The 27914-nt window shown below is 42.1% G+C and overlaps 1 protein-coding gene across 2 annotated transcripts in view; it reads right to left on the minus strand.

Annotated features, from left to right (window-relative positions):
* Positions 1-1153: 1153 nt before the first annotated feature.
* The window catches only part of HHAT (hedgehog acyltransferase), a 502378-nt gene continuing 475617 nt past the window's right edge, over positions 1154-27914 (minus strand). For both annotated transcript variants that reach the window (XM_073628427.1, XM_073628426.1), the window contains one exon: positions 1154-1414. In XM_073628427.1, coding sequence (XP_073484528.1) covers positions 1284-1414 — 131 coding nt within the window. In that variant the 3' untranslated portion in view covers positions 1154-1283. The remainder of the gene's footprint in view (positions 1415-27914) is intronic.

The following is a 27914-nucleotide window of genomic DNA, read 5'->3' on the forward strand; positions in this document are numbered from 1 at the left end:
CAGGAGTCAACCCCCCTCACTGAGGACACGCATTTGTATATGAGAAGATGGACCCATCTGATAGGTCAGCCCATCAGCTCTCAGATGTGGGATAAGATCTGGTCCTCCACTTTTAAGTCTTCCAAATGTGTCCTACAGAGGGAGACATCCATTAAAATCCTCATGCACTGGTATAAGACCCCAGAAATCATCCATAAATATGACCCTTCAAGCTCCACTAACTGTTGGCGATGTGGGCAGGCTGTAGGGTCTATATTTCATATCTTTTGGCAATGTGCTCTGATACAGCCCTTTTGGCATGAAGTGATGTTGCTAATACAGAAAGTGGTGGAGGTATCTCTACCGCTTGACCCACTACATTACTTACTGGGCCTTCCTTTTTCAGGTATTACTAAAAAAAGCAATAGGCTAATTTCTTACATCCTCCTTGCTGCTAAGAGACTGATTCCTTTATGCTGGCTATCCAATACTCCCCCACCATGGTCTAGACTTCTTCAGCTTATTGCAGAGACTCGCAGAAATGAATATATGACGGCCATTGTGCATGATACTATACCCCAATTTGACAAAATCTGGGAGCCTTGGGACAGTTTGGAATATGGGGCACAACTTTCATCCATCGAGTCCTGAAATCTTCATGCTCCACTCTCTGACTCTACTTGCAGAGACTCGCTCCCTTCCCATCACTCCCAGGTATATAGTAAATTGTTACCCTCTGGAGTTTTTTTTACCATACTTATATACCCTAAATCAGCTTTGCCTTGTATGACCTCTGTATATGTTTTTATTATGCTTCTAAGTTGATGTACATTCTTTATATTAAGATGTGCAGTACACTTCTGTGTCCTGCCTTTGCGGACATTTTTTTTTTTTTTGTTTTAAACCTTTGATTCATTCCTGTATTCAAACGTTCTGTAATCTTTTCTTTGTAAAAATTTTATAAAAATACAATAAAAAAAAAAAAAGAATTATAAAAGCTGTGGCTCCTCACCATTATCCAGAATTCAAGTTTCGTTATGGACTGCCAGCAAATGTAAGGTAACTGGCTCAACAAAAAAGCCACAATCAGTTGTTCAGCAACATTCATTATAACTGGAAGCAGAAAAGCAGGAAACACTCATCATTAAAATAGTTTTATTATGAAAAAATCTGCAGAAGTATAAAAACTGGAAATAGAATACTGATACACATTCTTATGATGTCCATCTGAGATCCTCCTCAATATTCAGAGATGGGTTTTTTGTGGCTCTGTTTCTTCTAAATTTGTTCATTTCTCTTCATCTTTATGATTTCCCCCGTGCACAAAGTGGAAATTTGTACTTGTATTTGGGAAATATGTACAGGCTCCATTCAATTCCAACTTGGGCAAAGCAGTAGAGACAGCTAAGAACTATGAGAGGAACCCATGGCCAGCCTAAAGACAAAATAGAGAAGAAATTACAGTAATGCTGATGTTAAACATTGCTGTGTTTAAACAGATGTGCACACAGGCCTATTTAGTAAGCAATGCAAGGACTGACAAACAATATACAAATTCACCAGCACAGTGTCCAGTTACTCAACACTGTGGAATTTTTGTTTGTTCTATGTATTGCTCTACCCATGTGTACCATTCCCTTTGGTAGTTGTAAACTGATCTGAGCATCAGTCAAGTTTGCAATGCAAGGACCAATAACCAGGATCCAATATGTCTCTGAAGGTTTTCACTTACCCAGTTCATGGCACAGCTAATAGAAGTTAGGCTGGCCATACACGGTTCGAATCTCGGCCGGTTCAGCAAGAATCGGTCGAGATTCAAACCTTTAATGGTTGCAGGAAATAAATTTGCGCTGTGTATGGCCAGCCGTGGCCACATTCCCCTGGAATTGTTTATAATGTTTAAGTCACTTCACACTCATTTACATGGCAGTCCCAGTTCAAATGAGTGTTTGGAACATACCCCAGGATGCGAAAAATTCTGGAATTGTCACTCTGTCATGGTCAGGAAGGGAGAGGCAAGAAATTATACTTTAGCATCCAGACCTTGAGGAACCCCCTACTAAGATTACCCCCTGCCCCACTCCAACCAACACAGAAATATGCTTTGGATGGGCCTGCTGTTGCAATTAAACATTACACATTTTCTTTACAGGTGGAGGTTAATGACTGTTCTCAAACGTTGGCTTGGCACAAATTGAATTATTTAAAAAGCTGGTTAAGCTCATTACTTAGTCATCTCTGAGCATATGAAAGTAAAAAGATATTCCAGCATCCCAAGGTGACTTTCATGACGACAGTTGCTGAGTGGTGTAACGCTCGGTATAAATGACTTTCTTCTACAAGATTAGAATTGATGCCGTAATATATAATTATGGGAGTCTCAGCTTGTGTATAGATCATTTTACCAATGTCACATGTAATACTCTTACTCTGATACAAGCAGCAGTCAGACATCAGCCCTCACTGTACAATAGTGGCTCTAGTGCAGGGTTTTACAATTACAGACCCCCAATGGATTACCCTTAATGCCTACATACTCTGTTCACCAGACTGTAGAAATCATTATCGTCAGTCTCATTAGGTACCAAGTATGCATTCAAATGATGTCCATAGTCTGGTTTTACTTTATATATTGATAGCAAGTAATATAATCTCTAAACATTATTAGTATTATATCCTGTTTACTCATATGAAAACCACACATTAATAATACACAAACTAGCTACAGTTAGAGCTATCTGTGGTCGTGCATGGGCATTTAAAACATTCGTCAGTCCTGTTCCTGACAATGTTACAGGCATATCATCTGACACATCAAATTGCTGCATCTACTATTATTTTAGGTACAGATAATCTTGTTTTATTTTTTTAATTCTGAGATCGCGAGTCCCACAGATCCTATGATATGGTATGCATACCCCGATTGGGTATGGATACATTCAGTTCAGAACCCATGCTCCAGGAGATCTTTTGCCCTATTTATTCCATGCTGTGTAGATGCCAATTCTCCATTGGCAATATGAAAAAGTTTATTTAAGACTTTTTGTCTTGTGCAAATCAACATCGGGCCCCTGAATAATAACTGAATGTGTTACTCTATAGCAACCAATCCAATTCAAACCTTTAATGAAGGACAACATATGAAACATTAGCTATGGGATCTGATTGCTGTAAAGCAACACGAACATTTGTAATTTCAAGCAATTTGATAGATAGAATAGACTTTCCATTACTTTTGAATGTACAGATTGCTCTGATAATCTGGGAACTCAGTCTGACCATAGGCTAAATAGTCTTCATAGTCTCAGGCTTTATACCCTATAAGGGAGGGTCAACCCCTCCAACCTCTATGATGGATTTGAAAGTGGAAACTACAGGATCTCGGCTCAAGGCACAGTTGTACTATACTGTATATATTTTCCAGTAGTTGAAAGATGGGAAAGGTGATTATGCTTATTCACTGTCCAATGATCAGGTTGGAGGACAACATAGGAAGCAACAAACCTGAACCAACAAGCTGAACTGCTGAATTAGGAAAATTTGTGATTATGGTGATGAACAACTTTTGTGTTCCTATACACACTGCAGCATTCTTCATTATATATGATCACAAGGCTCCACAAATACATGAAAGAATCTTTGGCTTAACTTTACATTTAGATTTAAAGAGCTGTTGAGAAAAAAAAAAATTCCCCCCTGGGTGATCGATGTACATTACAAGTTTTGACAAACTTTGTTGCAGATTCCTACCTTTTGCTATTCTGAAGAAATCCATGGGTGTTTGTCTGTGCCTCTCTGCAGAAGTGAGTCTAATGGGAGTGGTTCATTAGACCCCTTTCACACTGGGGTGCTTTTCAGGCGTTTTAGCGCTAAAAATAGCGAATGTAAAGCGCCTCTCATGCCTTCTCAGTGTGAAAGCCCGAGTGCTTTCACAGTGGGGCGGTGTGCTTGCAGGACAGGACAAAAAAGTCCTGCAAGCAGCATCTTTGGGGCGGTGCGCTCCTAAAACGCCCTGCCCATTTAAATGAATAGGCAGCACTGCTGAAGCACCTGCAAAGTGCTTCGGCAGCGCAGCAACATGGGCGCTTTTAATCCTTTCTTTGGCGGGGGTTAAAAGCTCACTGCTAGTGGCCGAAAAGTGCTGCTATAACAGCGGTAAAGTGCCGCTAAAACTAGTGGTGCTTTACCGCTAATGCCGGCACTGCCCCATTGTGAAAGTACCCTTATATATCAACCAGCTGCTGCACTTGCAAAGCTCTAAAGACGAAAATTGCAGGGCCTACATCCCTTTAGAATTGATTTCTTATTGGGAGTATCTCACCAAAAATTACATTTTTGTTGCAGGGGATGCCTGAAATCTGGCTTGTATCTTCATGTAGACTTCTGGGAAAATCAGCGAGCCAATCACACAAGCAGGAAATTACATCTGGGGGGTGCTCTGTACACATTCTATTTACAGAACACCTCCAGGCAGCCATATTGCATTGCAATTCACTGAATATTAAAGAGCTGCAGATTAAAAAGAAAAAGTAATTTTTAATAACATTCATCTACAATATGACTTGTTTCCCAATTGTATATGCTATAGTATTTTTTTTTTATTTGCTATTTTCTTTCCAGGAAAGTTGAGTTACCCTTTGCATGGTGAAATAATAATGAATGCATTTGATTGGTTGCTGTGGGAAACTTGTGACAACATTGCTTAAATCAATTATTAAGGAAACATTTAGACAATCTACCAGCATCTGTCTATAACTGAAATAATAACTGCGTTAGTGTCCACAATTTCTGCAAATAACAGCATTCCAAGCAAGCTTAATATTCATACAGCCAGCTGTTTAAGAGGCTGTCTAAGCCATGTCTCCATCAAACTGCAGGCGATCAAAGCCTCCCACTGCTACAAGCAGTATCCCTACCATGTGCTTAAGCAATTGGCTATTTAGCCCAGCACAGTGCAAAGCTTTTGAACAGGAGATGTTCTTTCAGAGTTGCTTTTGCATCCAAGCGGATGCGGATTCTGCAGGACCACTGTCTATAAGGTTTAATAAACCCTATAAGCAGCAGGAGAAGGAACCGTTCCAGCAGCGCAGAGCATACCCTGATGTAGATAGTGTTTGCAAAGCCTCCTTAACATCCATCAACATGAACCCTTAATGTTGTTGAAGTCAGTTCTCCCCACATCTCAGCTGGAAAGAGCAGACTACTACATTGTCAATCATTGAGCAAAGACTGAGAGTCAATCTGCACCGTGTTTGTGTGATGGGAATGACGTTTATACAGGAATAAATCTACTTCTTGTGAGACGAGATTAATTCCCCAGATCTCTGCAGTACACCTGAAATGCACCAGATAATATATTTACTCATTGACATTACATAACTGCCAGCTTGTTACTGGATGGAGTTATGTTTGAAGATCTTGCATCTATGACAAGATCCTTTCATTGACTGCAGAGGAGAAATCCTGGGAAAAGAGACATTTCAAGTACCAGGAAATTACAACGCCGATAAATGAGATACATTGTGTCAAACAGAATTTCACTTGATTTAGTTTAATGAAAGTTGAACAAGAAAGGACAGCAGGAGCATGACACGTTTCTCTGAAGCACAGACTGAAGTGATAGAGAATCTCTCTAGCAATGGGTCAGACAATTTAACAAAACACTATAAGAGCCACTTATAATACAAGAGCCAAAATTTCAGCTGAGGTTCCCGACTGATAGATTCAACCTGGTCTTTAACACTGTCTGGGGCTCCAGAAAGAAAATCATCCCTACCCAGGCATGTACTGGTCATCAGGACTACCGGGAGTTTCCGATTCAGTAACAGCCAGTGGCATTGCTAGGGGGTGGCTTTTGGGGCTATAGCCCCGAATCTGGGGCCCATAGCCCCGAGTCCCAGGGGTCCCTAACCACAGGGCTGCGGCCCACTACCGGGCCATGGCCTCACTGCAGCCGTGCGGCGGACAGCACTGGAGAGCCAGAGAGCGGGCAGGCAGCACAGGAGATCTGGGTGGGTGAGAGCAGATAGCTGACATCATCTCTCACCGCCCACCCTGCATCACTGCTGTTCCGCCCTCACTGTGCAGTGAGAGAGTACCTCATCTCTCACTGCCCGCCCTCTCTCTGGTGACTCTGATGTAAGGAGCGGCTCTCTGGGGACCCTGATGCAAGTGGGGGGGCTCTCTGGGGATCCTGTTTTAAGGGGGGCTCTCTGATGTAAGGAGAAGGCTCCCAGGGGACCCTGATGTAAGGGAGAGGCTCCCTGGGGACCCTGATGTAAGGGGGGGCTCTTTGGAGACCCCGATGAAAGTGGGGGTTCTCTGGTGACCCTGATGCAAGGCTGAGGCTCTCTGGGGACTCTGATGTAAGGGGGGCACTCTGGGGACCCTAATGTAAGAAGGGGCTCTCTGGGGACCTAGTTGTAAGGGGGAGGCTCTCTGGGGATACTGATGTAAGGGGGGGCTCTCTGGGGACCCTGTAAATGCAGGGCTATTTGAAGACCCTGATGCAAGGCAGGGGCTCTCTGGGGACCCTGATGGAAGACTGAGGCTCTCTGGGGACCCTGATGTAAGGGGGGCCTCTCTGGGGACTCTCATGTAAGGGTGGGCTCTCTGGTGACCCTGATGTAAGGAGGAGCTCTCTGGGGACCCTAATGTAAGGAGGGGCTCTCTGGGGACCCTGATGTAAGGGGAAGGCTTTTTTGCGCAGTTGCGTATAGTTTATATACTGTTTTGTGCGCGTTTGCAAAATGAAAGTGGGCCGGTCTGGATGAAGTCCAGGGCCAAATTTTTGTCCCCGTCCAGCCTTGTCCCAACCCCTCAATAGCTGTGACGTGTCAAGCTTGGATATACACCCGAGCTATATTTGTCACTGATTATAATTAAGTAAGCATGCACAGAGCTCTACCCACAACTTATAAACTTCAGTACTACTTCAACTCCAAAGACATGCTGGTAGGTATGAATGTGAGTTAGGGACCTTAGAGTGTAAGCTCCTTGAAGGTAGGGATGTGAATGTACAATGTATATGTAAAGCTCTGCGTAAAGTGACGGCGCTATATAAGTACCTGAAATAAATAAATAAAATAAATAATGTGATTATAATACAAATTGCACATGCAAAAATATAACACAAATAATAATGTTTACTATTGGTGTAAATCTAATAAATGTCCAAATAAAGCGTCCGAATATTGTATACGTAGTATTTTGTTATCTACAAAGGATCTCCCTTAGCTGCATGCTGTAATGATGTTCCACTCCACCTATGCGATCAATTCCCCAGATAGAACCGACCCCTAAATCAACAGAAGGTCAGTAGCAAGTTGGGCAGTAAAATCTATGTTATCAACCCTCTTCTTTATTCAAACAAAACACAATTCCAGATCCTTCAATTGGCAGGTGCAGACTGACACGGACCTCTCATATTCCTTCTTAAAAACAAAAACTCTCATAACGTGATATTGCAAAAATGGTTTATTAACCACTTGAGTCCCATGTGGCATCTTAAAAAGGCACCTGGACTCAGCAGCTCCTGTGGGTCCCCAAGGGTTTCCAGCACTGGAACCATGGAATGTCAATATGACAGCTGGACTCCAGCAAGTCTAGGAGCTGAACAGATCAACTTATAAAGCTTAATTCATAGAAGCATGCTGTAAAAGGGTATGTAAGCAGTGCTTACATACCCTTCTACAGCATGCTTCCACGCTGGGTTTTCATATAAGTAAATATGATACAATCCTAATAATGTTCAGTGATTCTGTTCCTAGCTATCAATTTATAAAGTAAAACCAGACTATTGACATCATTGATGTGGGACTGGTGGAGGGCAGATATTCGGATCCTGGATAGGGAGTCCTTGGAGAAGAGTTTTGACGATAACTCCAAGTTGGTCATTTCATCGAGGGAAAAGTTAATTCAAACTAAAATTTTACATAGAGCATGCTACACACCTCAGAGGCTGCAAATAATCTACCTGTAGAGGTCCCCTGATTGTACTCATCACTCTTCTATTGGTACATTTTTTTTACATGTTTTGATCCTGCCCTAGGGTTGGCGCAGTTCTGGACAGAGGTCTTTGATCTCATTCATACCCGTCTACAACAGTCCCTCCAGTTTTCCCCTGATCTATCTTTACTGAGCATACATGATGATGAGCAGAGACCCAGGTATACTAAGCTATTGCCTTCTTATTTGTTGTATTATGCAAAGAAGAAAATACTCTGCAAGTGGACCTACTTCACCCCTCTCTCGCTTGCTTCATGAGAGTCTGCAGTTAATGTGATGCTGCCTATGTATTAGTTAACGTACATTAGTAGGAACTGCCCTAAGAAATATGACAAAATTTGGCAACCGTTGTTGGCGCAATGCACACTCCTCTTCCTTTTTCATTGGAGGTTTTGTGTTTTAGGATCTCATTATAGGTTCTTTGGTAGGTCTACTCACCCTATATTTTTCAATTACGTTTCTTATGCTACTTTGACGTTTAATGTACCATTTGTGTTTGTGTGGGAAGTATGTACTATCAGCCATGTGATGTTTGTCATTATGCTGATTTGTATCATCTTGATACCTGCTGTTACTGTACCTCGCATATGTTCAATAAAGAGCAATCCTGGTTGTTAAAAAAAAAAAAAAGAAGTGTGCTGGATTGGATTCTTTAGCAGTTCCAAAAGCCATAGGATTGATCCTGAGTATTTGGACCCCACTGTACTTTCCTTCAATGTAGTTTGCTGCATCCACTGTGCTAAATTGACCATTTTTATCCTTGCCATGGTGTATGACCTGTACATTAAATTGTCTTCCACGACCTCACCTTAGTAGAAGAGTTTGACTGTTCCTCACGCAGTTTTACACCTGATACACAGCTGTTTCTGCTTCAGTTAATGCCTGTGAGTCAACCTACATTTGAAATATGATTATTATTAGCACCTGCTTTGTATAATTTGTTAATCATACACCTGACTCTAATCCTACAAAATACCTGACTTTTAAGTGTGAAAATGTAAGAATTAATGCTGGTTTGAAGACAAAGAGTAGTCATACCAAATATTGATTTGAATTAGAATTGTCTTGTGTTCGCTCACTTTGATGAGCATTTTGTAAATTGATAAAGGTAAACAATTAAAATATATATTTTTGAAAGCATTCTTACTTCACAGTATTTCTTCACACGTCTAAAACTTTTGCTCAGTACTGTTGGTGTATATATATATATATATATATATATATATATATATATATATATATATACACACACACACACACAGTATCTCACAAAAGTGAGTACACCCCTCATATTTGTATGAATATTTTATTATATCTTTTTAATAACACTGAAGAAATTACACTTTGCTACAATGTAAAGTAGTGAATGTACAGCTTGTATAAGTGTAAATTTGCTGTGCCCTCAAAATAACTCAACACACAGCCATTAATGTCTAAACCGCTGGCAACAAAAGGGACTACACCCCTAAGTGAAATAGTCCAAATTGGGCCTAAAGTGTCAATATTTTGTGTGGCCACCATTATTTTCCAGCACTGCCTTAACCCTCTTGGGCATGGAGTTCACCAGAGCTTCACAGGTTGCCACAGGAGTCCTCTTCCACTCCACCATGACAACATCACGGAGCTGGTGGATGTTAGAGACCTTGCACTCCTCCACCTTCCGTTTGAGGATGCCCCACAGATGCTCAATAGGGTTTAGATCTGGAGACATGCTTGGCGAGTCCATCGCCTTTACCCTCAGCTTTTTTAGCAAGGTAGTGGTCGTCTTGGAGGTGTTTTTGGGGTTATGTTGGAATACTGCCCTGCGGCCCAGTCTCTGAAGAGAGGGGATCATGCTCTGCTTCAGTATGTCACAGTACATGTTGGCATTCATGGTTCCCTCAATGAACAGTAGCTCCCCAGTGCCAGCAGCACCCATGCAGCCCCAGACCATGACACTCCCACCACCATGCTTGACTGTAGGCAAGACACTTGTCTTTGTGCTCTTCACCTGGTTGCCGCCACACACACTTGACACCATCTGAACCAAATATGTTTATCTTGGTCTCATCAGACCACAGGACATGGTTCCAGTAATCCATGTACTTAGTCTGCTTGTCTTCAGCAAACTGTTTGCGGGCTTTCTTGTGCATCATCTTTAGAAGAGGCTTCCCTCTGGGACGACAGCCATGCAGACCAAATTTTATGCAATGTGCGGCGTATGGTCTGAGCACTGACAGGCTGACCTCCCACCCCTTCAACCTCTGCAGCAATGCTGGCAGCACTCAAACATCTATTTCCTAAAGACAACCTCTAGATATGACGCTGAACACGTGCACACAACTACTTTGGTCGACCATGGCGAGGCCTGTTCCGAGTGGAACCTGTCCTGTTAAAGCGCTGTATGGTCTTGGCCACCATGCTGCAGCTCAGTTTCAGGGTCTTGGCATCTTCTTATAGCCTAGGCCATCTTCATATATAGCAACAATTCTTTTTTTCAGATCCTCAGAGAGTTCTTTGCCATGAGGTGCCATGTTGACGTTTCAGTGACCAGTATGAGAGAGTGAGAGCGATAACACCAAATTTAACACACCTGGTCCCCATTCACACCTGAGACCTTGTAACACTAATGAGTCACATGACACTGGGGAGTGAAAATGGCTAATTGGGCCCTATTTGGACATTTTCACTTAGGGGTGTACTCACTTTTGTTGACAGCGGTTTAGACATTAATGGCTGTGTGTTGAGTTATTTTGAGGGGACAGCGAATTTACACTTTTATACAAGCTGTACACTCACTACTTTACATTGTAGCAAAGTGTCATTTCTTCAGTGTTGTCACATTAAAAGATATAATAAAATATTTACAAAAATGTGAAGGCTGTACTCGCTTTTGTGAGATACTGTATGTTCTGAACTGTATTCCCAGAATTAACATTGGCTCAGGTCCAAAAATGTCTTCTAGCTTACAGAAATCAAAACCTAATTTATTAAAAAAAAACAAGTAAATAAAGTCTAGCCATCACTAAGCAATGCAGTTTACAGACATTGATAAATGTACTGTATGGAAATGCTAAGTCCGGACGGTGCCAAACGGGATGTCTACCAAAGTGCGTAACGTGCTTTTCAAATGTCAATACTACATTTCAAACCTGTCATAGTTCCCTCACATCACTCAAAACAGCATTAATGAAGACAATTAAGCACTGCATGTCTTAATTAAAAATATGCTTAAGCACTGGCAACTCATTAGCTTTTAATTGAAATAAAGCCGTTTGCCAACCTCTCCATCTGCAAGTTAGACAAGCAACAGACTAACTCAATTTTTGATAAGAAGTCTTCATCAAAGTGAAGCAATAATGAACTTCTTTTAAACATGAAAAATATTACTGTATTCACCTCTAAGTAGTTATTATGCTAGACAAGTCAGCGCACCGCCTGTTGGAAATTTGGAGTTACTCACACGCAAGTCAGTCATTGGCAGAATACGTGAGACTTGTCGTCCTTATTGTTTAAATTACACCTGCTACTTATTTAATTATTTCAAATTGGCTACAGCAATAAAGTATTCTCAGAAGCCCCATATTCCAAGGTATTCTAACATTAAAAATTCAAAAACTTCAACCCTGCTGACCAGCCGCGTATAGCTTCCTTTCCTATTGACTATTAAAGTGTTACTAATCCCAGGACCCTGCATTCACTATATCTGGTCTCCCACAGTACACAGAACATGGAAATGCAATTATTTTAGTAAATTTAAACCGCTAAATACCTTTTCTCATCAGCAGTACATAGCAGTCTTATGACGTATGATCATTGTCTGGTTAAAGCTTGTAGGAGGAGTTTGAATTCTCTTCTGACTATCCTATGAGGCTGCATGACTCCTGACCCTCTGTCTGGACAGTGCTGATTGGCCCTGTGCTGATCACATGCACCCTCCCAAGAAAAAAAAAAACTTTTGAGCAATACACTCCAAACTAAGCATGTGCAGAGAGCCCCAAGGTTCTGTTCTATCAGGAGATGGATTGGAGACAGTGGAAAAAGGGGAGGATCAGAGAAGACAAGATCAAACAGCCCTTTTACACAATGCAGAGGATTAATCCCTTAGGTTCCACAGTGAGTATAGCAAGCATGCTTTATTGCATATACAGACTGATTTTATTTTTGTGGTTTTAGGAACACTTTAAGGTTGCTCATCATATCAACAATTGAACTGGGGTTGTGATAGGGGGTTCCTTGACTGTGAATACATTTACCATATATCTAAAGCAAAACATTTTTAAATTCAATATTCCCTGAAAAGGAAGAAAAAATACAACAAGGCACTAATAACTACAACATCTTTGGGGCATACAGTCTTTCAAATAAAGATCCTATAAAATATTGCAACAAATTCCAACTTCAACTGTACATACAGAAGGTCCAAGAAGATATCATCACCATGCACATCAGCTAACGAGTTTTAATATGTCATAAAAATGTTATTTATTAAATAATGCCCAAAATGTTATTTAACAAATAATGCACAAAATATGCACAAAAGAAGTGCAATAAGCACAGACTCTAATAGCACACATTAATAAATTAGTAGTTATACCACAATTTTAGCACAAGTTATACCACATTTTTAGCAAAATAAATCCAACTAAGTATCCATATACAGTGTTAGAATTAAATAGAGCAGAATTTTATTAGATTGTATGAACATTCACACTGATCCTAATTGTGGCCAAACCAGTAAAAAAGAAGAATAAGTCAAAAAGATAAAGAAGGACAAAAGAAAAAAAACAAGAATAGGTAAAGTTTCAGTAGGGTACCATTATCACATAAGATGTTAACAAAAGAACAAAGGAACAAAAGAAGTCTTTACAAGAAAAGTCACCAACATTTCAAACCGAGAGGACTGAACAACAGAAAAAAAAAAAAAAAACACGCTGCTAAAATTATTCAAGACCATAGGATGCATTAACTAAGCCCTCCATTTGTTGAATTTGTCATGGGTTTATTCCTAAGAAGCTAACATTTTTTATAATAACATTTGTTATTTAACCTTCATACCATTTCACAGAAATTGGGGATATCTAAACTTTTGCATTTGCTAGTAATTGTTAGTCTAACTGCAAACAGTATATGGGCCACTATAGTTCTGTATTCATAGGGGTATATTCTCAATCCCTATACGCAACAGGGCCATTGAAGGGGATAGTGGAGACACGTTACCGGTCAGATCCGCGACCAGCTTTGACACTGATCTCCAAAAGCTCCTATGATCCTTGCAACTCTAAAATATATGGGTAAGATTTCCTACCTGGTTACAATCTCTCCTAAATATAGAAGATTGTGAAGAAAATATTTTTGAGAGTTTATATGGAGTCACATACAATTAATATAAAATTTTCTAAAAGGTGTCCCAATGGTCATTACATCCTAACAAATTGCTATTTACATGAAAAGCCTGATGTCATTGTTCTGGGGAAAAAAGGTTAATGCAGATCCATTTCCCAAGCAATTTTTCAGCACATTTTTTGTGCTGAAAGTGACCACCCCCCCCCCACCCCCCCCCGGCTTATGCTCGTGTCAAGCACTTTTCTGCAGCAAAGAATGACATTTTCCAAACTGACTTTGGGGCCCCATATCTTGGGGCCACTTGGTGCTAGGAACCCCAAATTTGGTGTGCCAACCCAGTGACACTAGCACTACAACATATCCATAGCTGGGGTTCCTAGCACTAAGTGGCCCCAAGATATTGGGGCCCCAAATTCAGTTAGGAAAATATAATTTTCTGCTACAGAAAAATGCTTGACATTTTCCGAACCGACTTTGGGGCCACTTAGTGCTAGGAACCCCAGCTTTGGATATGTTGTAGTTCCATTGGGTTTGCACACCAAATTTGGGGTTCCTAGCACCAAGTGACCCAGAGATACGGGGCCCCAAAGTCGGTCAACTGTGTCCATCTGCAGCAATGTCATTTCGGGACCCTTTGGGTCCAGAGACCCCAAATTTTGGCTGCAGCTAGGGGGCATCCAGGAACCCTTAACTACCGAGTGTAAAGTTCGAGAGACCTATGGCTGCAAATGGGCACAGTGAGGCATGCAAATGGGCACAGTGAGGCTGCAAATGGGCATTGTTGACCCTCTTTTCCACTTACAGTAGCTGTGCATTTCTCACCCTAGGCTTATACTCAAGTCAATAAGTTTTCCCAGTTTTTGTGGTAAAATTAGGTGCCTCGGCTTATATTCGGGTCGGCTTATACTCAAGTATATACGGTAAGTTAAGGTTAAATGTCCTGTCATTCTTTTCTTCTCATCTGTGTCCCACTGAGAAGATTTACCTTAATTTCCTGCCCTGTAGACCCAATAAGAAGTAAGAGGAAAGCTCTTCAAACTAGTCTGGTAAACGGAGAGATTGATGAAGGAGGCCTGATCAGCAAAATATTGCTAAAGCAGTTTCGGACTCACCTTGTTGAGGAAGAGAGTCAATCTAGTCTGGTGAGCCTCCTTTGTGTAAAGCCTCGTACAGACTACTATTTTTTTTTTCTTTCCTTCAACCAGAAAAAAACTGGCAGCTCAGGTCAGAGCCGCTGTACTAACAATCCGATGTTAGTATAGCTATCTCTCCTGCTGAGCTACTGTGTTCTGACAGGGGGATGGCCCTGCGCCAGAACACTCTGGTCAGCGCTCTCAGCCATTGATCTTGATTTTCAACATTACAGTCTATATATGTTTGGTTTGGTGCCTCTTTGAAATGTGTTGTTTGCTGCAGTTTCAATATAGTTTTGGTAATGTATCAGTATTGCCATGTGTAAAATACATTATGCATATAGCTTGTATTTATATTAACGTCTCTTTCTAGACATTTTAGTTGCTTGGCAGTCATGCTGATCATTTTCATTCAATATGAGTGAAGAACAGAAGCAGTACACAGATCTGCCAGGTTCTATGACATCTACCCAAGGACAGATAATCATATGATAGATGGTCATCAAATTAAAATCTTGACAAGAAATGTGCCTAATCATAAAGCCAAATATATACAGTGCATCCGGAAAGTATTCAATGCGCTTGACTTTTTCTACATTTTGTTATATTACACCCTTATTCTAAAATGGATGAAATTCATTATTTTCCTTAAAATTCTACAAACAATACCCCATAATGACAACGTGAAAGAAGTTTGTTTGAAATCTTAGTAAGATTATTAAAAATAAAAAAACGAAAAAAAATCCCATGTACCATAAGTGTTCACCGCCTTTCCCCATGACACTCAAAATTGGGCTCACGTGCATCCTGTTTCCATTGATCATCCTTGAGATGTTTCTACAACTTGACTTGAGTCCACCAGTGGTAAATTAATTTTATTGGATATGATTTGGAAAGGCACACACTTGTCTATATAAGGTTCCACAGTTAACAGTGCATGTCAGAGCACAAAACCAAGCCATGAACTCCAAGGAATTGTCTGTAGACCTCCGAGACAGGATTTTATTGAGGCACAGATCTGGGGAAGGGTACAGAAAAGTTTCTGCAGCATTGAAGGTCCCAATTAGCACAGGGGCCTCCAACATCTGTAAATGGAAGAGGCTTGGAACCAACAGGACTCTTCCTGGAGCGGGCCGCCCGGCCAAACTGAGTGATCGGGGGAGAAGGGCTCCTAGTCAGGGAGGTAACCAAGAACATGATAGTCACTCTGACAGAGCTCCAGCATTTCTCTGTGGAGAGAGGAGAACCTTTCAGAAGAACAACCATCTCTGCAGCACTCCACCAATCAGGCCTGTATGGTACAGTGGCCAGACAGACGCCACTTCTCAGTAAAAGGCACATGACAGCCTGGAGTTTACCAAAAAGCACCTGAAGGACTCTCAGACCATGAGAAACTAAATTTTCTGGTCTGATGAAACAAAGATTGAACTCTTTGGCCTGAATGGCCAGCGTCATGTCTGGAGGAAACTAGGCACCGCTCATTACCTGGCCAATGCCATCCCTACAGTGAAGCATGGTGGTGGCAGCATCATACTGTGGAGATGTTTTTCAGTGGCAGGACCTGGGAGACTAGTCAGGATCAAGGGAAAGATGAATGCAGCAATGTACAGAGACATCCTTGATGAAAATATGCTCCAGAGTGCTCTGAACTTCAGACTGGGATGAAGGTTCTTCCTCCAACATGACAACGACCCCAAGCACACAGCCAAGATAACAAAGGAAAGGCTACAGGACAACTACGGAATGTCCTTGAATGGCCCAGACTTGAACCCGATTGAACATCTCTGGAGAGATCTGAAAATACCTTTGCACCGATGCTCCCCATCCAACCTGCATGAGAGGTCCTGCAAAGAAGAATGTCAGAAACTACCTAAAAATAGGTGTGCCAAACTTGTAGCATCAAACTCAAAAAGACTTGAGGCTGTTAGCTGGTGCCAAAAGTGCTTCAACAAAGTATTGAGCAAAGGCTGTGAACACGTATGTACATGTGATTTTTATTTTTTATTAATTTGCAAAGATTTCAAACAAACTTCTTACACGTTGTCATTATGGGCTATTGTTTGTAGAATTTTGAGGAAAATAATGAATTTAATCAATTTTGGAATAAGGCTGTAACATAACAAAATGTGGAAAAAGTGAAGCACTGTGAATACTTTCCGGATGCACTGTACATGTGTTCTATGCTGTTAAAGGCACACTATTCAATCATTTGAGGCTATTTTCAGCTCCCCAATATAGAACACCTTTATCAGCTGACAGGAGACCTTCACATAGAAGACCTTTACAATTTTACTAATATATGCATTACATACTCAAACATGTGTTTTAATACTGACCCAGAACAAGTATACAAATAAGGACTGAACTTCCGTTTAACTTTTTCCTGATCTGTATATTTGTTATAGTTCAGTGACTTAGAATGTACATATTGAAGCCAGACATCAGGACCACCAGAAAATTAACATTTTTAAGAGGAGGTCAGAAATGACAGCCCCCATATCAATTATTGGTGGTCATCTGCACTTTAGGACTCACCAAAACAATCCCGCAATCATCGGTGGTCAGTGGCAATTTATGACCTGACTCCCCACCTTCAATCTGCTGTGATCCTCCTTCCTACCTGTGTTTACACTTGCGATGGCTACGATTGGTTTACAGCAATCACAAGGTACAGAGAAACTCTAAATTTGCTCTGTACATTGTGTCTCGAGTTGATAGCTCAATGATAATAATAGCTTAATCACAGTCATTAAGGAGCACACTGGCAACCTACTTGTGTTTACTGCAGTGTCACCCATCTCCCCGCCATTTTTTTTTCTACAAAACAGCACTATTGAGGTGGTTAGTGTTAATCATGTGCCCCCACATGTTATGATTTATGACAACATTTTCTTAAAAATGCCTTCAAATTGTTCTTTTTTTTCACTAAAAGGCATTCTTGCCTTCTCTCTCTTGTGCTGAAAAAACTGAGTAACATCTGTATCCCTTACCACAAGTGTCCTCACACAGTCTTGTATTGCAGGGAAGGGGAAGGGGTGTATCTGGCCAGGATCTTATGCTGTAGCCCACAGGTGTCAAACTGGCGACCCTCCAGCTGTTGCGGAACTACGAGTCCCATGAGGCATTGCAAGGCTGGCCTTACAAGCATAACTCCCACAGGCAGAGGCATGATGGGATTTGTAGTTCCGCAACAGCTGGAGGTCTGCCAGTTTGACACCCCTGCGTGTAGCCCATTGGCTTTCAGAAAAAAATGAAAAGGTGAACACCATGCACCCTCCCCACCTCCCAGTCCCCACTTTACTTCTGTGGGTGCTGAGCTGTCCGTGTCCACGCAGCCAGTGCAGCAGTCCAATGATTTTAAATCCCTGGTCTTTCCCCCTATACAGCACTTTTGGGAAGGATCAGGGGATGCTATGTGCTGCACAGAAAAGAGGGGGAAGAACAGGGATTTAAAATCCCCGGACTGCTGCATTGGCAGCTCATCACCCCTGGAGGTATGTACAGCGGGGAGCAGGGGGGTGGGGAGGGCTACGGTAGTTCACCTTTTCATTTTTCCTGTAAAGTTGAAGTAACACTTTAAAGCTATGGAAATGGATGTCGATAGCACAAAGACTGACTGGATACAGTGTGACTTCTCCTGGGCCCTCAAGTTGGGTTTAAGTTCTCTAATAAATCAGTAGGAAGAAAAAACAAAAAAACATTGTACTTTGTAGCTTACAGAACATCTGCGGATGCTTCTTTTCTAGTGGTGGTACATATAGCAATATCTGTGTCATCTACTTTAACTGGTTGCCATCCGCCCATCGTCAAATGACGGCGGGGCGGTGCGGGTCTTGTTCTGGGACGACGTCAAATGGCGCGACGGCGCGACCCCGATCTCAGTAAAGAGCTGCCTCTTTAACCACGTGATCGGCTGTGTCCAATCACAGCCGGTCACATGTAAACAAGGAAGTGCCGGTAATCGGCTCTCCTCGCCTCACACGGGCAGAATGTGAGGAGAGGAGAGCCGATCAGCGGCATCTCCTCACAGGTGACAGCTACGGATGTAATCAGGGCACTGATCATCAGTGCCCTGATTACAATACAGTGTCACCATACAGTGCCCACCAATGCCAGCAATCAGTGCCCACCAGTGGCAGCAATCAGTGCCCACCAGTGCGACCAATCAGTGCCCATTAGCGATGCCAGTCAGTGCTTGCAATCAGTGCCACCTATCAGTGCTGCCCATCACTGCTATCAATGCCCATCAGTGTCACCCATCAATGCCCATCAGTACTGCCTATCCGTGCCACCTATCAGTGCCCATCAGTGCCGCCTATTAGTGCCCATCAGTGCCATCCAACAATGCCCATCAGTGCCACATACCAGTGCCACCTATCAGTGCCCATAAGTGCGGCATATTAGTGCCTCATCAGTGCCACTTAATCAGTGCCCATAAGTGTCACCTCATCAATGCCCACCAGTTCAGCCTATCAGTGCCCATCAGTGCTGCCTCATCAGCGCACATCAGTGAAGGCAAAAAATTACTTAGTTACAAAATTTACTGACAGAAAAAAAGTAAAAAACTTTTTTTCAAAATTTTTGGTCTTTTTTTTTTTTTTTTTTGTAAAAAATAAAAAAACCCAGCAGTGATTAAATACCACCAAAAGAAAGCTCTATTTGTGTGAAGAAAATGATAAAAAATTTGTTTGGGTACAGTGTAGCACGACCGTGCAATTGTCATTCAAACTGCGACAGCGCTGAACGCTGAAAAATGGCCTGGGCAGAAAGGGGGTGTAAGTGCCTGATAGGCAAGTGGTTAAAAAAAAGAACATCTTTCTGAAAAAAAAAATATATACTTGAAGAGCAGAAATATCAAACACAGGAGAGTTGGACACATCTATTAACTGATCTTGAAATTAGAAAAATGTCAGGCATTTATTACCAGTATGGAAAAAAGGAAGAAATAAAATCTGGAAAGTAAAATGACATGTATTAAACATTTTCAAGGAGTAGCAGATGTTTTCCAGGAGATAAGGATATTTGCAAAACATATTCTGTTTATCAAGCTCTTGATTTGCATGAAAGTGTTTACTAGGTTTAATGAATATATCCAATTTTAGTGTATGAAGGAGGAAACATGTTGAGGCAAAATGTTGTTCTAGAAACTGTGTAATAAAGAGGGTGAAACAGAAAAATAATACAACCTGCGCAAATCACACAACAGGTCATCCATGTCCGCTCATTCAGATTTCTGCAGGTTTTCCACTTTTACTGATGGATAGAACATCCTTTCCAATTCATTCTGCAGCTAGCTCTTCTAACACTGCTTTAACGCATATATACTGCAGCAGGGTGGCTCTATTGCGCATAACGACGAACCTGTATGTTGTTCATGCAATGAATAATGTGGGCACGCACGCGCCCGCTGCACGGAGGAGGAGCCATTGCGCTAAGTCTGGCGGACCCGATGTCCGCCGGCCACCCGCAATCGCTTCACAGAGAAGATCAGGGATCTGCCTATGTAAACAAGGCAGATCCCTGTTTTGACAGGGGAAAAGATGGAGATCGTCTGTTCCTAGTAATCAGGAACAGCGATCTCTGTGTTGTTCCTGTCAGCACTTCCCCCACACAGTTAGAAACACACTGAGGGAACACATTTAACCCTTTGATTGCCCCTGTAATTAACCCTTTCCCTGCCAGTGTCATTTATACAGTGATCAGTGCATTTTTAGCACTGACCACTGTATTGGTGTCACTGGTTCCCAAAAAAGTGTCACGGTCAGATTTGTCCACCGCAATGTCGCAGTCCTGCTAAAAATTTCTCAAAGAAAATATAAATAACACTGCGCTAACCCAATGTGAAAAGCAGCTACATAAAATATGACCAATATTGTAAACAGAAGTAAAAGTGAAATGCAGCGCTAAAAATGATAACCAATGGTAAAAGGCACATCAGACATGGTGACCATTACCAATATATACATAGCTGAAACACATGAAGCATAATACTAAATAATTGAATATTAGACGGGATATAGTAAAGTCTCAATGTATGGCTATGAATCCGATACAAGAGAGTCCCAAACATAGGCTAAATACGAATGTTGGACTGATGTAGAAATCTTCTCTTGTATATCATGAGTTGCACGATCATGGGAAGTGAATAGATGGAATACGCTTACCAGCAGGAGTGGATTCGGATGCCGGTGACACCGAATCAAACAGGCTCTGAGATCCTTAATGGACGATGGTTGGTACTGGAAATCTCGGATCTCGAGGGGGATCTATCCTCTATGGTCCACGTCACGACTGTCCGTTCAGAAGCCCGAGGGGGAATTCTCCGCCACAAACAAGTCTCCAGAGCATGGATGGTTCCCAAAAAGATAGATAGGACACCAATAGTGCAGATCAAATGACGTATTTTATTGGATATAACCAATAATCAACAAACGATATAAAAATGTGATCACGTGTAAAACAATAAAATCAAGTGTAGGAAAGAGTAAGGCTCACCCAAATGGTCACCATGTCTAATGTGCCTTTTACCATTGGTTATCATTGGTACTATTGGTTATCATTTTTAGCGCTGCATTTCACTTTTACTCCTGCTAAAATTGCTGTTCATCGCCATTACAAGTAAAAACAGTAAGAAAAATTAAAAGTCCATAAATCTATCCTGTAGTTTATAGACGCTATAACTTTTGCGCAAACCAATCAATATACGCTTGTTGTAATTTTTATAAAAAATTTGTAGCAGAATACATATTGGCCTACATTGATGAAGAAATTAGTTTTGAAAAATTTTTTTTGGGGATATGTATTATATTAGAAAGTAAAAAATATATATATTTTTTTCAAAATTGTCAGTCTTTTGTTAATAGCGCAAAAAATAAAAAAACGCAGAGGTGATCAAATACCACCAAAAGAAAGCTCTTTGCAATTCTCAGTTCTCATCATTCTCATCACAAAAAATGACCTGGTCATTAACCGCTTACCAGTATGTTCTAAAGGGGGATTTTCGGATCGGTATTTAGGAGCAGTTGAGAATCCCCTTTTGTTTTTCTTCTTTTTTTCTTTGATTAACCGCTTACCGCCCACCATATGATGGACAGGCGGCGCGGCTCTTGTTTTGGGTGGGCATCATATGACGTCCATCCATTTAAACAGGGCATGCGCGCAATCGTGTACACGCAGCCCTGTACCTTGGGTGGCGACGTGTCACGGACACACCGCTCGCCACCGAGGGGGGTGAACAGCCATTGGGCATGGCTGTTTACCACGTGATCGGCCGTGATGAAGTCATGGTCGATCACAGATGGTACTGCCCCACTTTGCACAGCACATGCGCGTGATCTCGCTGTGCGTGCACGTCGGTGGCAGCGTGTTTCTGAGAACACTGCTCGTCACCAACGCTGGTAAACAGCCATTGGCCGGCGGCTGTTTACTACGTGATCGGCTATGATCCTTTCACAGACGATCATTAAATGTAAAATATAGAGTGGTAACGAGATGTTATCGGGTTCTCCTCCTCACACACCGATTGTGTGTGAGAAGGAGATTGCGGTTACATCTCGTTACCGCTTACAGTGTACACCAACACACACTGATTGCCCCCCCCATAAAGAGGACCTATCACCACCCATCTGAGTACTTGTCACTGTCCATCTGAGTACCTGTCACAGTTCATCTAAATATCCGAGTACCTGTCACAGTCCACCTGAGTACCCGAGTACCTTTCCCAGTCTATCTGAGTACCTATCACAGTTCATCTGAGTACCTGAGTACCTGTCACAGTTCATCTGAGTACCTGTCACAATTCATGTGAGTACTCGAGTACCTGTCGCAGTCCATCTGAGTACCCGAGTACCTGTCGCAGTTCATACGAGTACCCAAGTACCTGTCACAGTTCATCTGAGTACCTGAGTAACTGTCACAGTTCATCTGAGTACCCGAGTAACTGTCACAGTTCATCTGAGTACCCGAGTAACTGTCACAGTTCATCTGAGTACCCGAGTACCAGAGTACCTGTCACAGTCCATCCGAGTACTTGTCACAGTTCATATGAGTACGGAGGACCTGAGTACCTGTCACCACCCTTCAGAGTACCCGAGTACTTGTCACCAGGCGATCAGAGTACCTGAGTACCTGTCACCAGGCCATCAGAATACCTGTCACCAGCCCATCAGAGTACCCGAGTACCTGTCACCAGCCCATCAGAGTAACCGAGTACCTGCCACCAGCCCATCAGAGTACCCGAGTACCTGTCTGCAGCTCATCAAGTTACCCAAGTATCTGTCTCCAGCCCATCAGAGTACCTGAGTACCTATCTGCAGCCCATGCCTCATAGAATATAAGTTGGAGTGTTTGCTTTCCAAAATGGGGTCATTTTGTGGGTATTTCCACTGTCCTGCTGCTCAAGGACCTTCAAAAGTGTGATAGGTAGGAATGAAATGAGATGTGTAATTTATGCTCCTAGAACGCCTGAAGGTACTACTTCAATGTTGGGCCTCTGTATGTGGCCAGGCTGTGTAATAGTCTCACACATGTGGAATTGCCATACTCGGGAAGAGTAGCAGAATGTATTTTGGGCTGTAATTTTTTCTATATACATGCTATGTGTTAGAAATATCTTATAAATTGACAACTTTGTGTTAAAAAAATGTGTTTTCATTTTTTTCCACATTTTCCAAAAACTTCTGGAAAAAAATGAACTGTTCAAAAGACTCATTATGCCTCATAGATTATACGTTGGGGTGTTTGCTTTCCAAAATGGGGTCATTTTGTGGGCAATTCCATTGTCCTGGTGCTCCAGGGCCTTCAAAAGTGTAGTAGGTGGTTGAGAAATGAGATGTGTCATTTATGCTCGTAGATCGCCTGAAGGTGCTACTTCAATGTTGGGCCTTTGTATGTGGCCAGGCTGTTTAAAAGTCTCACACATGTGGTATCGCCATACTCGGGAAGAGTAGCAGAATGCATTTTGGGGTTTAATTTGTTGTATGCCTATGCTGTGTGTGAGAAATAACCTGATAATATGACAATTTTTTACAAAAAAAAACAAAAAGTAAAAAAAAAATTAATTTTGCAAAGAATTGTGGGAAAAAATTACAATTTAAAAAAACTCACCATGCTACTTATGCTGGCCATACACTATACAGAAAATCGGCCGAACACATTTTCGAAAAACGAACGTTCGACCGTGACCGCAAACGTTCGTGCCATCATGTAATGACCGATAAATTGTTCAGTGGACATGAATAAATAATTTTTTGTTCGTTTTTTTACATATACCTAGTGCAGACAGTTCGGACGGGAAACACATTAACCTTGCAATTTATCGTACGTTCGGCAGAAATTTTCCAAACTTCCCGTTCGTTTTTTTCCCACAAAAATGTCACAAACGATTATCGATTTGTGCCCATTAACTTGCCAAAAAACGAATGAAGTGTCTATACGAACGATTTTTTGGCCGATTTTTCGTATAGTGTATGGCCAGCATTACTTAATATCCTGGAATGTCTACTTTCTAGGGGGGTATTTGTACTTTTCTGTCTTGTTAGTGTCTCAAGAAATGAGATTCACCTGATGTACTGAAGGCCTGATCAGATGTGATCAATTTTCAGTGATTGGCACCATAGTTTGTAGACTCTAACTTTCACAAAGACCAAATAATATACAGTAATTTGGGTTATTTTTTATCAAAGCTATGTAGCAGTATAAATTTTGGCCAAAATTTATGAAGAAAAATGACTAATTAGCCAAATTTTTTTGACAGAAACAAAGAAAAAGGCATTTTTTTCACAAGATGAACGGCCTTTTTTTATTTATAGCACAAAAAAAACCACTAGTGATTAAATACCACCAAAAGAAAGCTCTATTTGTGTGAAAAAAAGGACGCAAATATCATATGGGTACAGTGTTGCATGACTGAGTAATTGTCATTCAAAATGTGAGAGCGCTGAAAGCTGAAAATTGGTCTGGGCAGGAAGGGGGTGTAAGTGCCCTGTATTGAGGTGGTTAAAGGGGTAAAACCTTCCGGGGCTGAAGTGGTTAAAGTGATATTAAAGACATTTAAAAAGAAAAAAAAACATACATGTTATACTTGCCAGACCTGTGCAGTGGTATTGCACAGAGCAGCCCCAATCCTCTTCTCAGGTCCCCTGCCGATGATTCTGACCCCTCCCTCCTGCTAAGTGCCCCCAGAGCAGGCAGCTTGCAATGGGGACACCCAAGGAGGCTCGCTCCCGAGCCATGCTCTGCATGTCCATTTACACACAGAGCTGTGGATCGGCCTTGCTCCTTCTCTCTTCTCCCACTGTTGTCAATCACAGCCAGTGAGCCATTGGCTTCTGCTATTGTCTCAGCTAATGAGGAGGAAGAGTGCTCTTGTGCACATCGCTGGATCGCAATTGGGCTCAGGTAAGTATTAGGGGGGCTGCTGCACAGAGAAGGTTTTTTACCTTTATGCATTGAATGCATGAAGGTTTAAAGATGTATGACCTTGGTGGTGTGGGTGTGTCATTGCCATTATCCCATATCAATTTGTAAAAAATTATATATAAACCTCTGAAGGGATTTTTAGGGCAATGAAATTTTTTCGAATTTTAGATAAAAGAATATTTATTTATATCAATTGATTCTTAGAAGATACAAAAATACAAAAATTTACAAAGATACATAAATGGTACAAAGACAAAATTACATAAATAACAATTCCTGGGTTCAAGGAAAGCTTGTGTGTACAGCAAATCGCATTACAATGTAACATGGACTAAAAAATGAGAGTATATGAAGGAAAGTGATGCATCGCACTACCCAGTAGGGTCACTACAGATGATACCGTAGCGTGGAGTAGTGAATTCCAACGCGTTTCAACAAATACAGTCTTCTTCAGGGAAATACATCACAATCTAAAAAGATCAGAGATAACAATATAACTTTTGTAACTATATGTATCCATGCATTTTCCCATATTGTGAAATGTCACAAAGACTTACATCCTCTCAGAACATCTCATGAATAGGTGTAGTCTCCCATAGTAGGGTCAGAGGTCCCAAGCCTCCAGGGGTTAAAGAGTCCTATATTTCTACAAGACGGCTGGATAAAGAAATTTAATCCGAATCTTTGGCGTTTCCAGCATCAAGTAACTGATAGCTGTCAAAGAAATAGGGCATAATCAAGGATAAGTGCTAATGAGATATGGTGGGGGGGGGCGCTGCATCGCCCACCCACAGCGAGTCCCCCTTCACCTCCCTCCAGCCCCCCCACACAAAAATAGAGATTATGCAAAAGTTTTCCCAAAACGGAAAAAGTCCCGTTTCAGGGTGAGTGGTGAAGCACTTACTTGTTCAGTTGTATAGCCCAGGATGAGAAGAGTCCTTGTAAACTCAACAGGATGTTAGTCCTGACATTCCTCGTGGATCCCGAGGAGGGAATGACGCCATATTGCCGTCTCTGGCGTCCTTTATATGGTATGCGCTGGGGTATGGGCGGGGAAGAGGCGACGCGCCAACCAATGGCGCGGGCCGTCTATCCCAGCTGTTGTTATGTGCGTCAGCGTGAGCGTCACCTAGGCAACAGACGCCGCCACTGGGACCGCGCATGCGCGCCGCGATGGCGTGCGTGTGATGCGCACGCACCTCGCGGCGTTCCGCAAAGTATATATAGGCCGGCTGCCATATTAGAGGAGGGCCGTGCCCATACTTGAATGTACCTGCCTAAAGGACCATCCGCATGGGGGAAAAAAATTCCATCCATGACAAATAGGTCCACGGGGATAACCCACTAGTTAAGGACCCCCAAAATAAATTGAATTAAATCAAAATAAATTAAATTAAATAAAATTAAATGGGCATAGTGTTGGATATCCCACAAATGGATATTAGGCAAGTAAGGTTCGTTATAAGTAGGGATTCTAGTTTAAAAACCATAAGCCCCCCTCAAACCTCATCGTGGAAAAATGGGAGGGGGGGCTGGGACTAATAGCCACGACACAGAAGCCCCTGCCTGATGAGGCTGGGGGAATACGGCAGGCCCCAGTGTATTTTGGACAATGGGGCCCCCCTGTGTCGGGTAGACATAGGACATGTAGGTAAGCACCCCCCTCTGGGGTTTGAAGAGGGACTGTCAGCTCCTACATGGTACACCTCAGAGATGCAAGGGGGATAGCTAGGTGCGGAAGATGACCAGCAGGATACATGTCGGTGGTGATGAAAATAATGATAATAACATAAATAACCACATAGGCCTTTTTTGGAATGGCATGATTTGAACTTATTTCCTTTGTGTCTTATGTGGTTATTTATGTTATTATCATGAGGTTTGAGGGGGGTTTATGGTTTTTAAACTAGAATCCCTACTTATAACGAATCTTACTTGCCTAATATCCATTTGTGGGATATCCAACACTATGCCCATTTAATTTAATTTAATTTATTTTGATTTAATTCAATTTATTTTGGGGGTCCTTAACTAGTGGGTTATCCCCGTGGACCTATTTGTCATGGATAGAATTTTTTTCCCCCATGCGGATGGTCCTTTAGGCAGGCACATTCAAGTATGGGCACGGCCCTCCTCTAATATGGCAGCTGGCCTATATACCGAGTCTCAAGCTAACATGATTGCGGAATGCCGCGAGGTGCGTGCGCATCACACGCACGCCATCGCGGCGCGCATGCGCAGTCCCAGTGGCGGCGTCTGTTGCCTAGGTGATGCTCACACTGAGCGCACCTATCAACAGCTGGGATAGACGGCCCGCGCCATTGGTTGGCGCGTCACCTCTTCCCCACCCATACCCCAGCGCATACCATATAAAGGAAGCCAGAGACAGCAATATGGCGTCATTCCCCCCTCGGGATCAACCGAGGAATGTCAGGACTAACATCCTGTTGATTTTACAAGGACTCTTCTCATCCTGGGCTATACAATTGAACAAGTAAGTGCTTCACCACTCACCCTTAAACGGGACTTTTTCCGTTTTGGGAAAACTTTTGCATAATCTCTATTTTTGTGTGGGGGGGCTGGAGGGAGGTGAAAGGGGACTCGCTGTGGGTGGCCGATGTGGCGCCCCCCCCATCCACCCCCCCACCATATCTCATTAGCACTTACCATTGATTATGCCCTATTTCTTTGACAGCTATCAGTTACTTGATGCTGGAAACGCCAAAGATTCGGATTAAATTTCTTTATCCAGCCGTCTTGTAGAAATATAGGACTCTTTAACCCCTGGAGGCTTGGGACCTCTGACCCTACTATGGGAGACTACACCTATTCATGAGATGTTCTGAGAGGATGTAAGTCTTTGTGACATTTTACAATATGGGAAAATGCATGGATACATATAGTTACAAAAGTAATATTATTATGTATGATCTTTTTAGATTGTGATGTATTTCCCTGAAGAAGACTGTATTTGTTGAAACGCGTTGGAATCCACTACTCCACGCTACGGTATCATCTGTAGTGACCCTACTGGGTAGTGCAATGCATCAC

The sequence above is a fragment of the Aquarana catesbeiana genome, linkage group LG04 (genome assembly GCF_042186555.1).
Source record: "Aquarana catesbeiana isolate 2022-GZ linkage group LG04, ASM4218655v1, whole genome shotgun sequence".
NCBI classification, from domain to species: Eukaryota; Metazoa; Chordata; class Amphibia; order Anura; family Ranidae; genus Aquarana; species Aquarana catesbeiana.